This window comes from Monodelphis domestica, chromosome 4 (genome assembly GCF_027887165.1).
Source record: "Monodelphis domestica isolate mMonDom1 chromosome 4, mMonDom1.pri, whole genome shotgun sequence".
In the NCBI taxonomy this organism is placed as follows: Eukaryota; Metazoa; Chordata; class Mammalia; order Didelphimorphia; family Didelphidae; genus Monodelphis; species Monodelphis domestica.
In genome coordinates, this window is record NC_077230.1 from 329,063,213 (window position 1) to 329,081,810 (window position 18,598).

At 31.6% G+C, this 18,598-nt stretch overlaps 1 protein-coding gene across 26 annotated transcripts in view; it reads left to right on the forward strand.

Moving 5' to 3' along the window:
- The window catches only part of PICALM (phosphatidylinositol binding clathrin assembly protein), a 119,969-nt gene that overhangs the window by 78,048 nt on the left and 23,323 nt on the right, over positions 1-18,598 (forward strand). For 7 of the 26 annotated variants that reach the window (XM_007490837.2, XM_007490841.2, XM_007490840.2 and 4 more), the window contains 3 exons: positions 10,164-10,313; positions 13,279-13,359; positions 18,083-18,190. In XM_007490837.2, coding sequence (XP_007490899.1) covers positions 10,164-10,313; positions 13,279-13,359; positions 18,083-18,190 — 339 coding nt within the window. The remainder of the gene's footprint in view (positions 1-10,163; positions 10,314-13,278; positions 13,360-18,082; positions 18,191-18,598) is intronic. The other 19 variants (XM_007490849.2, XM_056794898.1, XM_007490851.2 and 16 more) reach the window with 5 other exon arrangements.

The window sequence follows — 18,598 nt, forward strand, 5'->3', positions numbered from 1 at the left end:
TTTATTGTTTTTGAAATGTCAATTTCTATAATCCAAATATAAGAGGAGACACTTATCTCAATTAAATATTATCTTCTTATATTCAGCCTATTGTTCTAACCTGTCTTCATCTTTTTTTGGATCCTGACTGTCATCCAAGGTATAGCTATTCTTACTTTTTTGATTTGCCATTTTTACCTTTTACCCATATATATTAGAAATGGTATAAGACTAAGCACCAATTGTTGGGGCACTGTGCTGGAGATGGCCTTTATATCAACATTTATCCATTAATAACTAGTGTTTTTAATCTTGCTGTTTAGGCAGTAACAAATTCATAATTGCAGAATCATCTAGCCTATGTCTTTCCTTCTTTTCTTAAAAAAAAGTATGAGAGACTTAGTCAAATCGTTGTCAGAAACTAGGTAAGCTATTTCTGTAATTTCCCTGTAATACCAATTTAGTATCCCTTTAAAAAAAAATGAGGTAAAATGAAATGGTTAGAGCCTTTTGTTGATAAAGTAATGCTGGTTTTCTTTGATTACTGATTCTTTTTCTAGCCACCTCCTAATAATTCCTTTAATTGTTTTTCAGAATATTTCCTTCAATATGTCAACTTTACTGATCTGCACTTGCAGACTATTCTCTTCATTTTTGTTTTTTAAAATGAGGATATTGTCCTTTCTACAATCCTGTAGTTTCTCTCCTTTTCTCCAGGATCTATCAAAGATAACAAATTGCAATTTGCCCAGCATTTGCATTATCTAGGTCTTTTATTACTATAGAATGTAGTAGTTCATCTATGACAGAATTAGTTTGTCTTATCCTAAGAAGAAATACAAGAAACATTTCATAGGATATGTAGTCATTTCACATTATATCACTCATGATAAACATTGGCCAAAAGACATTTATGAAGGTACTTGCACCTTTTGTTCTGCTATCTGATGCAGAGGATAAGAAGGCAGAGAAATTCTATAATGGATCATCCAGATTAAATTAGATTGTCAATACTGTGATTTGAACAAGATAGACCTGGTGACCATTGCAAAACAAAAATTGGAAAACATGATTTTAGGAGTAAGAAAGAAGAGAAGTTCAAGGTTCACAGATTATAAAACCTCATGCCCTGTAGCATGAATATCTTAAAAGTTAAGATATTAAGTGTGTCAATCAATGAAAAAAAGTTTTAAAGTAAAATTTATTGCTTCTTAACCAAAGGAGATTACTGCTAAGAAGTGTGGTAAACAATTTCTAATTCAACTCTGTGTAGTCAAACTATCAATTTAGAGCAAATATTAAAATCAGTACCAAATGTGAAGATATGGTTTGTAGTTGAGGTAACTTCATCCTGATCAATTCAAGCAAGTCACTTTTGCTTTTAAAAAAAAATTGATAAAAAAACAAGCATCAACACACATCACTGTTTGGAATATTAATGGGTATAAGCCAGTAACCACCACTAGATAACTCAAATCACATGTCAGTGAAGGGGGCAACACCATTTTAGACTATAATCTTATTTGTAATATTTTATAGTAGTATGAAGGCCATTGCCTTTTAACAGAATGGGATACTGTGGAAGGAGAAATAAGTATTCATAATGTTGGGCAAGAGATCGATGGATATATTTAAGCACAAAACTGGAAGGTCAAGAAAAATGACCAAATAGACCAAATAATATTAAAAAATTTTCTTATATTTCTCTTCACCATTATTGACAGTGCAGTCACCACATTTAGACTCTTAATAGCATATGGCTTAATGTTTTACACAAAATAATAAAAATGTCTTTAGGGGAAACAACAGCTAGAACAGACAAAATATTTACAGAGAAGGCATAAGCTGGAGGGTGCACAATTTTGATTGTGCTTATTTGTCTGTTTCCAATATGTCTGAAAGTGACAAATATCAAAAGTAGGAAAGAAACAGGATTCTTATTAAAAAAAACTGACCAATAAGCTCAGTAATTACTGACATGTAAATATATTTTCCCATCTATACAAAATCTTTATAAGTATCTATGTATTAAGGGTGTCCTTGATGGAAGTTGACAGATACAAAGAAAATTTTATAAAATATACTCTGTAGCATCTTATCCTGTGAAGATAGTAAGAGAGAGCTTAGGCCTATTTAACATTAAGCAATTCATAAAACAAATATAAATGAGCTTGAAAAAAGTTCCCTTTTGGAGACTTTGAGGGGTCATAGAGATTTATGTATGCTGATAGGTATACGGCATATGTTTATAGCACCATTGGAAAGTAGATAACCACATTGAAGAGGTTACAGGTTGATAAAAGTATTGAAGTATTTCTGGAGATTGGATTTCCCAATGTCTGGAATGCTTTGTGAAGTAGTATAAGTAGATCTTTGATTCTATGATACTATTTCTAAATTACATGAAGAATAGAGAGTTCTTAGAGAGTATATGCAAAAATACATGGGATAAGAGCACAGGTAACTTCTTGGAAGTAAATTGTTATGGAACAAATACAGAATGTAGTCTGTATTAGAAGAAATTTTCTTAAAAACTGGATAAGAACTGAATAGTCTAAAATACATTACATCGATCATATCTTGCCTATTTTGGAATACTTATCAGAGTCCACCAATTGTTATTTGCCAATTTAAAGATATTTTATTTTATACTTATCAAAGCTGTTATTTTGTTTGTTAATTTTTTGGGGGGAGAAAAAAGTTTGTTTTCATCACATTTGAGAAACCAAGAGAGACTTACTTACCTTGTATTTTCAAAGCATTTCATTTGTTAGGTACATTTGACTGCAAGAATGATGATACAAAAGTAATTTGATTCTAAACAAGTTTTGGGAAATGACAGTTTTAAGATTTCAGTTCAGTGCTTCAGTACTGTCCTAATTTGTATAGTCTGTCAAATTCTGGTAATGAGCTTTTTAAAAAATTAAGTTTTAGTAATAGCTCTTATATCAACTAAATTTCCTCCAAATCCATCCTCCCACTCTCACCTACAGCCAGAGTCATCCTATGTAATAAAGACTTTTACTTTTTTAAAAAGGAAAATTTTTAAAAATAAGGAAAACCTACCAACATATCTAAAAATCTGAAAATATATGTAGTATTTTCTACTTGTACATGTTTCATTTCTGCAAAGGAATGGAGGAAGTTCTCTTGTAAAAGCATATATGTTCTTTATAATTTTATAACATTCATTTTTTAGAGTTTGTGGTGGTTCTTTTGGTTTACCTTATTACAATTACTGCATATATTTTCCTGGCTTAGTTTACTTCACTCACTATCATAATTATGTAAGTCTTTTCATGCTTTGTTGTACTCATCATATTCATCATTTCTTTCAGTATAAGTAATTTTCTTACTTTCATGTTCCACAGTTTGTTTAGCCATTTTCATTTGATCTACATCTACTTTTTCTCCCGTTTTTAGTTAGCATTAAAAGTGCTGCTAAAACAATTTTGGTATGTGTCAGAACTTTTTTTTTATCAAAGATTTTGAACTTTTAAACAGATGAAAAAATGAAATTAAAAAATAGTATCCATTTTAAGTGACAGGACTAGTTTGGACAATCCTGAAAACAAAGAAGTGCCTGTTATTTGAACGTTATTACAACAGCAAGTAACAAAGTAAGGTCATGATATCAAGCTCCCTAAATTTTGAGATATTTTCCTCTTGCCTGTGTTAGGTGCAGATGCCTATCTGAAATATAGTTAAATGCAAATCACTAAAGCCACAAAGAAAATTGCAGCAGCAAATGTTAAGATGTCAAAAGGGGAAAAAGTTAAAAAGCAGTTTCAGTGCTTCTTTCTGAAGTAATTAACGATGCACTCTATCATGGGCATGAGAATGAGAATAGAAGGTTTCCTGTGTAACTCTTACTATATTATTAATGAGTCTTTCATTTTTGGTAAAATGATCTATAGTCAAAACAAGCTCTTGGTTGAATACTAATATGCTAAATGCATCAGTGCAATTAACTCAATACAAAATTATGGAATATTTTTGAAAATGTCATTTTTATTAGGAGATTTTTGGTAGTCTTGGTTTTATGTAGTTCTTCAAACAACTAGGCTTCTTATGACAATGAAAATTCATTGTAGTCAGTTCTGAAAGTTAAGAAGTTTCTCATCTGTGGAGATTTCAAATTATGTCTTAATACTTTACCCTAAAAAGTGTAATTGTTCTGAAATCAAGGCATAATTACATAAATACAAATACACAAATTTGCACGTTGGATCCGGAACCTGTGATGAGAATAGAAACATTTCTGTTTTCATATTTTTATTTAGAAATAAAGAGCTTTTTGCCTTATGAAAGTTTTGAAATATTTCTTTGAAGACAAGTTCATAGTCTTATATAGTATTGAGAAGTAGTGACAAAATCAGCAAATGTTTTTTAGGTTTTAGATTATATTGCAAACATTCGATTTCCTCTTCTGTAAAGAAGGAATAATACTCATAATACTTCCTTATGGGACTTCTCAGCCATGGTCATGAACACTGGTCTACTTTATACTGTATCATTAGAGGGGGAAAGAAGCTGAATAGATAAGGAAGAATTGACTTGGCCTTTTTAATGGCTTATAAAGTCCTCCAGCTAGGTGATATAGTGAATGGAATCTTGAGCCTTTAGTCAGGAAGACCTAGGTACAGATTTGAGCTGACTTTTTAGCAGTGGGACCCTGGGAAAAGTTGTTTGTCTGTCTCAGTTTCTTTAGCTTTAAAATAGAAATAAATATATAACACCTATTTTCAGGATTGTTGTGAGGATCAAATGAAGTATTTGTAAAACACTTAGCACAATTTGTGGCACATGGTAATTACTATATATATATATTTTTTTGGGGGGGTGTATTTTCCTTCCTTTAAATGGAATTTTTCTAGCCAAGCTCAAAATAGAAAGATAGTCAGAGACTTGTAGACATTAAGAGACAGAGAAGTCCAGCCAGGAAGGCTAACATAGAACCTTCTAGACAGGGAACTAGTCTGATGCCTATGGAAATTGGGCATTGGGTTATATGCTATGTACTTGGGTAACTAGTGTTTTTTTGTTTGTTTATTGGGTTTTTTGTTTTGTTTTTGCTTTGAGGCTGGTGCTGGGAATCAGGATGGATTAAGACTGAGCCTGTGACTAGATAACAGGTCAAGAAAAAGTCATAGATCCATTAGAAACTGAACCTAAGGCTATGTACCAGACAAAAAAACAGGAATAAAACGTCAAGTCTACTGAGTGTAATCCATCTGCAAATCTAGAAAGAAACCCTAATATGAATACTATTGTTTTGCACATTGTAACAAAATAGAACTTCCAGGTCAAATGAAAATATTTTATCTAAATATCCAGGGGGGAGCGTGTGTGTGTTTTGGGGGGGGGGTTACTGAGTAGCTACAGTCAAGATCACACAAGATTTCACAGTTAACTGCCATAAAAAGTGAATCTGGAATATCATGTTGTAAAATACCAAGATTTTGCAACAACAAAAAACACAACTCATTCAGCAGGAATTGAGCAAAATCTCATAGGATATGGAAAAAATGGGTCTTAAAATAGAGGACTTCAAGTATCTCTGAGGAAAAGATAAAAGACCAGAATGGAGTAGAAATTTTGAAATGCACACATGGTTCTGGAGAAATAAAATGGCAAATATGTTTGAGTAATCAAAATGGACTCTATAAGGATAATGTATCTGTATCCTAAGAAAGAATAAAACCTAGTATCCTCTCTGAACTCTGTCAAGAATCACAGAAGATATTAAAGGTACTGTACAAAGAAGAAAGTGCTAAAAGACTTTGGCAGGGGAGCAGTTGGGTGGTTCAGTGTATTGAGAGAGAGATCCCGAGATGGGAGGTCCTGGGTTCAAATGTGGCTTCAGACCCTTCCTAGCTGTGTGACCTTGGGCAAGCAGCATTTGAACCTCACTTTGATCAAAATCAATCAGAAGAGGGTGAACCCCTCTGTTTCCCCCTGCAAAGTTTATAGAAATACATAGAAATAAATGAGGAAGTAAGAGAAATCTTAAAAGAAATAAAATGAGATTTTGAGAGGGAAGGGATAGGATTGGTGAGAGATTAGTTATCAAGGGTGGATGGTTAACGGACAATTGAAAAGAAAGATTTAAAAACCTATGAATTGGGATAGAAAAGAGAGCAGTTGAGTAAAATTGCCCTAATTATAGATCTCTAGTGTTATATATAGCACATTCTTCTTTCACAACTGGAGTGGGGAGAGGAGAGTCAAGAGGATAGGATGAAAGGAAAAAATAAAAATAAAAACTGATCATTTGAATTGGGTAAACTTATCCACAAAATGGAAGAGAATAAAAAGATTTGAATTAAAATAGAACATTATATTAATTTTTAAAACCATTTGAAACAAAGATTTATACAGATTTTTTAAAAAGGGACTGGAGTAAAATCTGTTATGTATCAGCTGAGCTCAAAAAAGCAGGAATAGCAATCATAATCTAAGAAAAACCAACAGCAACAATGGACTCAATTGAAAGAGAGAAAACAAGAAAATTACATTTTGCTGAAAGGTGCCATAAAGAAATTATATTGATGCTTAATATATATGTACTAAATGGCATAGCATACAAACCATAGGTATCAAACATGTAGCCATCAGGCTTCTGACTTGCACAACTCCCAAGTGCAACCTAAACCAGATTAAAGTGTAATTGGGATTAAAAATACAGTAAAACATAAATATGTTTTATTATTAATTAACATGAAACTTGTCAGTATGCACCTGCAAGTACCTTATTATATTAGTTATATTATATATTATATTATTATTAATATATTATATTATATATTATATTAGTTTGGTCCCTGTTTCTATTTTATGCTACTGATCTAAAAATATTAAGGAAAATCTAAACAAGTTATGAGGAGAAATAGTAAATCCATACCAGTGAACTATGCTTGCAACTAAAGAACTAGAAAAACCAGCAAGAAATACCAATTAAACAACAAAAGAGAAATTCTGAAAATCAAAGAAAAGTAATAAACTTGAAATTTAAAAAACTATTGAATTAATGTAATTTAAAATTTTTGTAAAGGTAACAAAATATATAAATGATCAGCTAATAGGTTTTTTTAAAGAAAGAATAAAACCACATTGTTAGCATGAAAAATGAAGGTGTTAACAACAAATGAAGAGGATGCCTAAAATGATCTTTCCTAACTTTATACTAACAGACCAAAGGAAATGGATTGATGTTTGCAAAAACATAAAGTTGGTTAGGTTAACATAGTAAGAAATAGAAAAAAAACAATAACCCGTAAATGAACACCTTCCCCCTAAAAAATCCAAGACTAGACAGATATATACTATTTATTCAAGAAATGATGAATTTTAATAACTACAAATCTGTTTGTAGAAAAGATCAGATATTACCAAATTCTGGGGTTGATACTTATCAAAACAACTTATAGACATATCTCTGATTCAGTTATGCAAAATTTTAAATGAAATTTTAGCACAGACTGCTACATAGATAGATCACACACTATAAACCATTGGCTTTATACTGAAATGGAAATGTAATTATATCATTGGGGAGGGAAAAAAACAACTTTTGATTAAGTAGGATATTTGTTTCTATTAAAAGTAATGAAAACATACAAATAAATGAACTTTTCCTTAATATGGTAAATATTATCTTAGTAAAATTAAAAGCCAGCATTATTTGGGGAATTGGGATGGTTAGGTGATTAATTGGATAGAATGCTATGCTTGAAGTCAGGAAGACGCGAGTTCAAATCTAATGACTCATGGCAACTCCCTTGACTTCTATTTGCCTTGAAATTTTCTCAACTGTGTAATGCCTACCACTCAGGGTTGTTTAGATACAATGAGATATATGTAAGAACTTGAGCAGAGGGCCTGGCACAGAAGTTACATTTATAATGCTTGTATCTGTGCCCACTCCCCTTAACCCCCACAATTCATTGAGAATAAATTGGAGACCCTTATAATGTGATAAGGTAAGGGGTAAAAACAAGGATGAATATGAAGTGAAACTTTGGAATTGTTTAATTTACATTTCTCTAGTTCTTAGTAATTTTTGAGCATTTTTGCAAGTTTGTTGATGGTACAAATTTCTTCCTCTGAAAAGTGCCTATTCGTTCCCTGATAGAACAGGGAACAGGTTGGTCCAGCTCTTCTGGAAAACAATTTATAACTCTTCCTCAAAAAGTCAGTAAAATGTGTGTACTCTTTTAAATAACTGTTCTACTACTAGATCTATGCCACTATTATACCTATATCCCATTGTAAGGAATTAAAATTAAGGGTTTCATTAAAATATATGAAAATTACAAATAACGTGGTGATCAATTTAAAATATTATAGCTCAAGTCGTAATGACTTTCAATAGTTTTTATTTACAAAATAGGTGGAGAGAGTGAAAGTTGAGAAACATAAAAAGAGAGTAGAGAGGATATTTATCCTAAATATTGCTCTGGTGCTCAACTGAGCCCAGCATGACTTGTTAACCCACGTGGTGAGGTACTAAGTAAAAGAAAGTCTGATTCATACTTCATAGTCTGGTGAGGCACTAAGAAGGAGAACTTAAGTTAGTGTTAACCAAGTATAAACTCAAAATAGACAAAGAGTAAAGAATTCCCTTTCACACCAAAAAAGAGGAAAGAAAAAAACAAAAGTATTCACACAAAAATATTTATAACATTTTTTTTGAGTGGCAAAGAATTGCAAACTAAGTGGGAGTGTGTACACATTAATATTGAGAAAGGCTAAACAAATTATGGTATTATGAATACAATGGAATATTATTGAAATGTCAAAAGTGTTAAGGGGGTGGTCTAAAAGATATCTCGAAAGACTAAAGAAATGATGAGAAGAGTGAAATGAAAACAATCAAGAGAACATGTCATAGTAACAAGAAGATTGTCAAGTCAGACAATTTTGAATGACTTAAGATCTCTGAAATGTGGCCAATTTTTATACCAAAGGGCCAATGATGAAGCCTGCTACTACTTCCTGAAAGAGAGGGATGGATTCAGGATGCACATGAGGCATATGGTTTTGTATATGATCATTTGTTTTTGCATGACCATACACAAGTGTTAGAAAAGTGTTTTTTTTTTCTCAATTTACAAGGGTGGGTGATAATGGGAAATAGAGGTAGTAATATTTCTTAATTGAAAATTAAGTCCAAATTTAAAGTATTGTGATATACTGTTGAGATTGTAATTATTAGGATTCTATCTAAATAAAAGAGTCACCACAGAGATGTTCCTTTGGGCTGAAACAAGTATTGTGAGAGTAGGACCCTTAGAAATAATATACTTAATTCATTTTTGTGAATGGTGTTCAAAACTGAAATTTTTTTACTTATTAATTTTCCTAGTTCCACTTTCTGGAACCTTAAATTTTAAGCCAGTTCATGGAGTAGTTTTAAGTAACTGAAGTGATTAAATTATAGAAGAGAAGTTGCACATACCTACTGCTAGTATAATTTTGGAGTTGATCATAAGGTCATATGTCTCCCTACTTTTGAAATGTTCTTCAAGAGTTATGTTTGTTTTAAAGGTTGGAAGGGACCTCTAATCCAACTCATTTTTCTGCTGAGTAAGCTAAGGCCTGGAGTAACTTGTCTGAGGTTACAATGCTAATAAGTGATAGATCCAGAATTTGAACTGTTGTCTTCTCTTAGTCCAATGTTCTCTCTTCTATACTATGATTTTGGCACAGTTTTTTCTTCAAGTCACAGTCTTTATTTTTTGCTTTCTTACCTGCTGAATCATATTCCTATTGATCTTTGTCATGTGATTGGAAATTTACTTCCTCTTCCAAGCTTTCAGCAATCAGAACCAGTTCATTTGCCATTATCCAAAATATTCCTTTTTCTAAGATGCTTTTGTTTTTATGTGCTTAGAATGATTTGTAATCCTTAATTTTAATATTAAGATCAAAGATGCTATCCTTAATATATAATTGCTTGTAGTGAAAACTCAAGTCTGGTGAGTGCACAGATTAAAGTGTATTGCTAAGGTTTTTTTTTTTTTCCATTTTGCTAATTTCAATATCTTGGTACTTAAGATTTTTTTTAACAAATGAAGCTACTTTTTTTTTTTTCTCACTTAAAATGCACCTATTGACTAATATCACTACTAATTCATTTACTTCCTTTCTTCATTTTGCTCTAACCTACTTGGACTACACAGATCCTTTTTCTGCTACTGTAGATGCTGTTGATGATGCCATTCCAAGTTTAAATCCTTTCCTCACAAAATCTAGTGGTGATGTTCACCTCCCCATTTCTTCAGATGTATCCACTTTTACTACTAGGACACCTACTCATGAAATGTTTGTTGGTAAAGTACTATTTAACATATTTCCCCTTGCCCCCCATTATTGTTGATATTGTCTAAATACTCTTGGTAATTTTTTTAAAGTGCCATAATCAGTTTGATTTTCATTGACAAATCATAAAAATAGAGATTAAAAGGAATAAGGTTACTTTTTGAAATATATTAGTTTTTAGTTTCATTTGATTTAGGGAAAGTGCCTTTCAAATAAAAAGAATTTTTCATTATTTTCAATTGTGTTACATGGTATATTGTAGTACTCTAACACACAGCCAGAAGACACAGGTTGTCTTAAAAAGACAGGTTGTCTTAAAATGTCTTTATCATTTTAGTTTAAACTTATATTTTGCTTAACCATATTATAACAAAGCATCCACTAACTGATATGTAGAAACTCCCAGCCTGAAATATTTAGTTCTGCCATAAACCTGAAAGTTTAAAAAAATAATTTATAAATTATGCAGCTATTCCTATAGTTACAAAAAGGAAAAGTTGGCTTCAATGGTTTTCATTACTATTAGAAGAGGTCCACATGATGGTGTTGTCTCCCTTATAAAGTAAATGCCAGTGAGAGTGGGTTTAAATGCTTATTGAAGCAGATTAGTTGGAGTAATAATAATAACTGCATTTGTATAGCATTTGATAACAATATTTTGAATATAGCAAAGAATAATTGTAAAGAGAATGAAGACATTTGAGGGTAAGAAATGTCGCTTTTGCCTTTGAGACAGTGAAAGAGGGTTATTAATTGTACAAAAATAGTTAATATTTTTACATTCGTATTTTCTGAAACTGACAGTTGACAAGAAAAGCTAGCCAGTTATATATAATAAAAAGAGTGTTGTATTCAGAGTCAGAAGACCTAAGTTCTAATTCAGATTCTTCTACTTATTTTCTATGAAGTTTGGGACAAGGCATGTATATTCATGAAACTCAATTTGTTATTTCATAAAAAAAAAAGGAAATTAGATTATGTGATCTGTAAACTTCCTTTCTGCTCTAAAATGTTAAGATATAACCCCCCCCCCCCATTTTTTTTTTAAGAAAGTAAGTTTCAGGACATATATCTAATGTTTATTAAAGATAGCCAAATATAACTAGCTAAAGAACATTGTAATTGATTATAAAAAATACTTTGAATTAAATAAAACTTGATACTGGTTTTTACTAAGGTGAGAAGTTATTAAAAAGTTTGAAATTTTGTCAAAATGTTAAAACAAAGCTGCAGCACTTACCTTTAAAAAAGCAAAACCAAACTACTTTTATCAGTCCAGAATATCTCATTTTCAACCATGCCAGATTACTGAATTCCATTGGTATTTCCTTTGAAACCTATATTTGCCAAATCTAAACCAGTTTATGTCCTGTCAGATGACATTTTAAAATTTTACCTCTTTGAAAACTCTTATTTCCTCAAAGCCTTACACATAAGACCAAATTCTAGAATCTGAATTTAAAAAAACGTCTTAGTCTATCACTTTTGCAGATGGAAATACTGAAGCCTAGAACTATATCTGAGATTGCATAGCTAGTAACAGAGCTAGGACAAGGACTCCAAGTTGAATGTTCTAGTCTAGCTTTTTCTATATGCCACTAAAATACCTCTAAGACTTAATTAGCCTTGTTGGGGTCTTTTAATTAAGACTTTAAAATAGAGAAAATACAGCTATTGGTTCTTTTTTCAAAATGTTCAGGTGTGCTCAACTAAGAATCTGAATTGGTAAAAGTGATAAATGTGAGTTTGCAGTCAGAATAACTTATTTGTAATTTGTAATAGAAAACTTCTATATGACCAAAAAAGCCCAGGCTTAAATGAACAGAAGTTATTTCTAGTAAACAATAGAACTAGAGAGGATATCAGAGGCTATCAAGATCAACCATAGCCATAGAAGTTCAGAAATGAGAGAGAAGCACCTGAAGTCATGTGGAAGTGAATGAGAATGTGTCATTTATGGCCAGCTTTTTACAAGCAATGTTTTACATAAGGAAGCTAAAAAGAAAAAATAGCAAATTTCAGATAAATTAGGTAAGGTTAAGTAAGTCTAAATGAAATTTTTGTAATCATACATCTTAGAAGTAGATGGGACTTAAAAGCTTAGTCATTGGTATTCATAGTTTTTTACTATGTGGTAACTTCAATCCAAACTTTCTATTTTGCTCAAGATTTCAGCATTAAGAAGTAATGGAATAGAAACCAGAATTTGAGCTCACTCCTGCCTCTAGTGTATCCTAATTTGATAAAGCAGGAGCTCTTTACCTTGGGGTCCATGGATTCCATTAGAGTCTACAGAGTGATAGTTTCTTTTAAGATTGTAACTTAAGTGATTTTTGTTGATTTTGTTACAAGTGATTAAAACAAATAATTTTTTTTTCAATAAAAGTTGTTATGGGATGTGGGATTGGGAGTAATACCTAATATTTTAAGTGCTATAAGGCCTCAGTTATAATTGATTCTATAAATTACTTTTCATATTAGTTCTGAAGCAATAGTTTTCATAATAATAAATACTAGCTGGCATATTCATAACAATGAGAGTACAGTGACATAGCAATGAACCTATGTATTTAAAGCAGTTTGAAGGTTGCCTGGATTATCTAGCTATTCATATACTTTTTTGACCACTAAATGAAAATTTAGTTTGGCTAAATCATTATGCCAAGGATATTTTTTAAATGTCTTAAAACATTTGGGAAATAATAAAAAATTTTTTCTTCAAGCATGGCTTTTGACTTTTATTTGTTTCTTTTAGCTGAGTATAATTTTGTTGCCAGTAGCCTTTCTCTTTTAATTAATGTACCCTCTTCCTGTATTTTATACTTGATAGAATCTAGGTTCTGTTTTATAAGTTAAAATTTGAAAGTAGTTACTGTGTAGAACCCTTAATTTTTTTTAATTGCCCCCTTCCCATTCTCTGTAACTCTTCCTCCTCTTCTTTCTCTGCTTCTTTTGTTGCCTGATGTGCCTTGTCAGATTCTTTTTGTGGCCCTCAAGCTTATCCTAATACTACTCATGTGCGCCATGAGCCCTCTACTGTAGCCGGTCTATTTGGAGGTAGGTAATGGTATGTTTATAAAATAAATCTGTTATATAGGTGGAAGTTTTGTTTGTTTGTTTGTTTTCCCCTCAAAGCCAAGTCCTTTAATTTGTTTGGGATTTATTTATTTCTAGTTCCTTTACTTTCACAGACCTATAGTTTGAAATGCCTTCTATTTATTTGCCTTGGTTAAAAATGTGGTAGTTTTATAAGTGACTGCCTATCATTTACACCATATCACATTTTATTTTAAATGCACATGTTCAAAACAGTGTATTGTTTAAGTCTTGCTAAACCTTATGCATTAGATATACTTCTAAAAGTTTTCATACTTTTATTTAGCCATATAAATTAAGAGGCATGTGCAAATTTCATGTTCATTTACTAGTTGACTATTTCTAAAACAGCTATGGAATTGGGATTGCAGAGTGGGGAAAAAGGAGAAACCATTGGGGAAGATCATGCTCAAAATGGTTAGGAAAGTGGGAAGCAAGTTTTATTAGAATCATGGCTATTTTCATAAACCACTAGTGCTTTCTTGCTACTCTGCTTAAGAGACATTGAACTCTGAGGTTTTTGATTCAGTCTATAAAGTGCATTGCATACTTGTAGTGTGCCTAGCCATTTTTATCAGCTTCTTTAGGCTTTCCTTCAGTTTGGGAGATACTTAGATTTACTTGTGTTCCTTCCCTTTGTGGTAGAAGTTAGGGTTATATGGGATTAAAAGAAGTTAATTGTGGCTTTTGGTAATACTACTACCATGACTCTACAGCACAAGAAGCACTTTTATTTCATTTGAAACTCACAAATACGGAAGTTCAGTTGTCACGGCAACATAATCCATATTTGGTTCTTCAAAATCAGTTGCTCAAGGTAGTAGGCAAAGGGATATAGTAGATAGGATACTAAGCTTGGAGTCAAGAAGACCTGGGTTTGTATTCTGCTTCAGATACTTTGTAACTCTGTGACCGATTAACCTCAATGTGCCTCAGTTTCCTCATTTTTAAAATGAGAGAGTTGGACCTAAATGGGCTTTTGGTCTTTTCAGCCCAAATCCCAGAATCCTAAATTTGTTATATCTATCAAACTTTGCATATAGTTTTTAAAATTTAGGAGTCCAAAAAAGCTTTTCACTAGTCTTTTCCAAACATTGAACAGTTGGTATTTATGTAATGTATAATTGCTGAGTATTCACTATAGAAATGTTTTAATAGAAATATTAGCACGAAATATCTGTAAGTAGATTTTATTAATACTAAGGAGTGAGGCAAATTTCAAGTAGGGTCCTCTGAATATTTAGTAGCCAGATCAAATGATTTGGGATTTATGGAGGACGTATTTATATTATGCTTTTCCATTAAGTTATTATGTTTACTTCTTCAAGAATCTTTGGCTCTCATTTACTATCCTGAAATGGTATATAATTTTGGAAGATCTTGACTGCCCTTTTTTAACCTAATTTAGCTTTTCTCACCATATCAGGGTTTCTAAAGTTAAAGTTTCTGGGGAAACAGCCTTTTCTTTCTTCTTATGCTATAAATAATTAAAGGACTTGATATTTAACTTTCACACATTGGTACCTACTGACCTTTAGAGATGACCCCTTGCTCCCTAGCCTCTTGAGTTTATTGAGATAAGAAAATGAAAGATATATTCTTTGTTATATTGTATATCATGTTTTATAGCCTTTTTAAAGCTATGAAAATTCTCAGTTGTAGGTTATAGAAAGAGAATTGATTTTACTTACGGGTTTATTTAGCATTTTGGAGCAAAGAAGATGGAAAGTACAGCTTTAGAGTAATTTTGAATGGAGTTTATCTCTTGGCATAGTTTTATAATTTCTACTAATGCCAATAATGTCGAGTATTCATAATTGTTGATGGGTACATCTTTAAAGAGTCTTAAATTATTCTCGTATCTGTAGGTTAGATTTTGTTGTTGTTGATGATACATTTTTTTCCCATCCCATGCCAACAGCACTCCCAATAAAGTCCTACTGTGATGTATTTCTTATATTTTATGAACCTAAAGCACATGTTGAATCTATAGACCCAGCAAATTCAAGTACTTCTGTGTATTGAAAGACTATATGCCAAATTATTTTGATTTATAACACAAGGTTAGAATTAGAATGTATGTACCCAACATAGTGAAGGGTCTTAATCTAAAGGCTAAGCAATTGTTGAACAAAGTCTGAGTTGTTTACCTTTACTACCTATAGGATATTCATTACATGTTAACAAACATCAAATATTGTATCATAATAAATTGGAACTTTTGATATGATTACTCAGATTAGCATGCTTCACTGTTTGGAAGTTTCGTGAGCTATTTATTAATGGTATGATGATATTTTTCCCTATTTCATTCTTTCTATCCTAACATTATCAATTTACCAACCTGAACTTTGGTCACTTAAAACAATTCACATTGTTACTGTGGTTGAATTGTTTCACTAACAAAAAAAGTGGGAAAGATGTTTATCATTGAATCATGAACTTGACTCTACTGATAATGTAGAATCCCATCCTATGGGGGTCATAAATTCTATCTTTTTGTCATTTAGTTTCTGAATTTTCAATTCTTGCACATTTTATAGAATCTGAGTTAAAACTACCTTGCAGATCCTCTAGTACAATCTGTATCTGAATAGGCATTTCTTGTACAACATCCTCAACAAGAGGTTGACATCTAACATCTCAAATTTAAAATCTCCAGTGAAAAAGCAATTTTCCCTTCCATCTCTCCTCAAGGTTAGCCTATTTCACTTTTGGATGATTTGAATGGTTTCAGATAATTTTTTTTTTAAGATTCCTTTATATCTAATCTATATATTCCTCTCTTCAACTTCTACCCGTTGTAACTGGTTCTGCTTTCAGAAACTAAGTAGAATAAGTCTTAATTGTATACTGACCTTGGAATGTTAGAAGATCCCATTTATGTCCATTTCTAAATCTTCTCTTCTTCAGGCTAAACGTTATTTATTTCTTCAAATTATATACCATTTTGGTGCCTCACCATTCTGGTTGCCCTCTTCTGACAAACTAGAACATATTCATTTCTCTTTTTAAAGAAAATGTATCATGTGAATATGGAATTATACAAGTCACAGAATCAAAATGTTATCTGAGAAATAGAGGAGAATGTTAAAAAAAAGATTAGGGGTTACCTATTTAAGTGTATTTCCTATAGTGAATCTGACAGCTAGTTCCTGCTAAAAAATTGAAAGTGATGACCAGTGTAAAAAGGTGGCTCAGTCAACTTTTAGGCAACTCTGTGGTCAGAAAACTTGTGTTTATTTGTATCGGTGGGAAAAACACCCCAAACCAACCCTTACTTTCTAGGGCAACACAGGACATATTTGTCTACTTCCATTTTGATAGAATACTCCTTTAACTATTTAGCTATTACATCTCCACTTAAGTCTTCTTTCTTTCTATATAAACTTTCTCTACTTGTTATTTATGTACTTTGGTTTACAGAGCCTTTATTATTCTGGTCACCTTTCTTAAAAGTCATTTTTGTTTGTCAGCAGTTCATTAAAACTGTTCACTTAACATTGTTGACATATTCTTAATTAGTTTTGGGTATATGTTTCTGAACTGATTTTGCTTATAAGTAGAGTGGCCATATTATGATATGGCAGTGATCTTAAGCAGGATTTAATCTACAAAAGACGTTTGGTTCAGTAGTTTTTCTTTACCAGGGTAATGCCCCTTTTGAGTTTCATAACCATGGCCTATACTAGGAATTTTTAAGCTTTTTGTGTGTATGTCATGGATCTTTTTGCCAATTTGGTAAAGTCTATCAACTTTGTCTCAGAATAATATTTTTAATTGCATAAAATAAAAATTATTGACTGACAAGATTGCAATCAGTTATATTGAAACACAATGAGAACATGTGTGCATGTGTACAAAAGTTTTTAATAAATTTTTTTGAATCTGAGAATAAAGTCTGTGATCACATATAATAAAGGGCTCAAAAATCCAACATTGGATAGTTAATGTTTTGCTCTAGTTATTGAACAGTAGGAGCCTGAATCCCAGTTACAGAAGAAATGAATGGTTATGACTGAGCCTTTGACAAGCTCCAGGAAATAGATGCATAAGCTGGAATGTGTGAGACAGAAGGTTAGAGATAGTTGTATGGTTAGTTGTCAAAGGAGTTATATGTTTCTTGCCCATTTTTATATATTTCATTTATCTTGGTGAGTTGGAAACCTCGAGATTTTGCCACCAAATGAACTCAAACCACATTACCTGTTGATGATATAGAGAACTGGGTAAGACTTGTAATTTATTGTCGTTCATATTCCAGAAAGTTCTCAGTATTGTAATAAAATGCTCTAGAAGGAAAATTCACACATTATAAACTTAGCTTTACATAAATTCTAGACAGCCTATGGTCTCTTTATATGTGAACTTAAAAGTAAAATAAATATTTTAAAAATAATTTGACAAAGTATCTTTAGACAAGCTACAATATAAGCACTATTTTGAGGGATATAGTTTAGCAAAGGGATCTAAACACCTATCGTTTCTGTTTTTTTTTCTTTTCCATTGAGATGCATTTTATAATAGAAAATATTGTTGTATATAATCCCCATTTAATATGTAGTTTTTGAAAAGATTTCGTTTTGAAAAGTTTGGTTTTTTTTGTTTTATAATGTTTATTAAAGAACAGTAAATGTTGAGTTATAAAAGAATAGATTTAAAATTTTTTTTTGGTTCTTTTCAGGGTTTACTCCTTCTCCAGTTGCACAGCCACAACCTTCAGCTGGCCTTAATGTTGACTTTGAGTCCGTGTTTGGAAATAAATCTACAAATGTGATTGTAGATTCTAGCGGTAAGAGAAAATTTATACTTTATTAAAAATACTACTATAATTTTCAAGTTTGGGTTCTGTGAGATCCCATTTTGAGTTAAGTGTTGCAGGTAAATTTAGAAAAACCTTAATTTTGTTGTTAACGTTCAAATTTTAAGAATTATATTGAGCTTTTATGAAGGAGTTCTGAAATCTCTTGGTGGGAACCCAAAGAAATGGAAAGTTATTGTTTAACCCACTGGTTATTTTTTTAGTCACTAAGAAGTTCATTTTTTTCCTTTTCTGCCCCTATATTATTAGTTCACTTCCCTTTCATACACTCCTTTCCCCTTGTCAGTCAACAAGTATTTATTAAATGCCTACTATCTACCTAACACTTAATGAAGAAATATGATGGAAATAGCACTGTGAGTCAGAGTATCTAGAGAT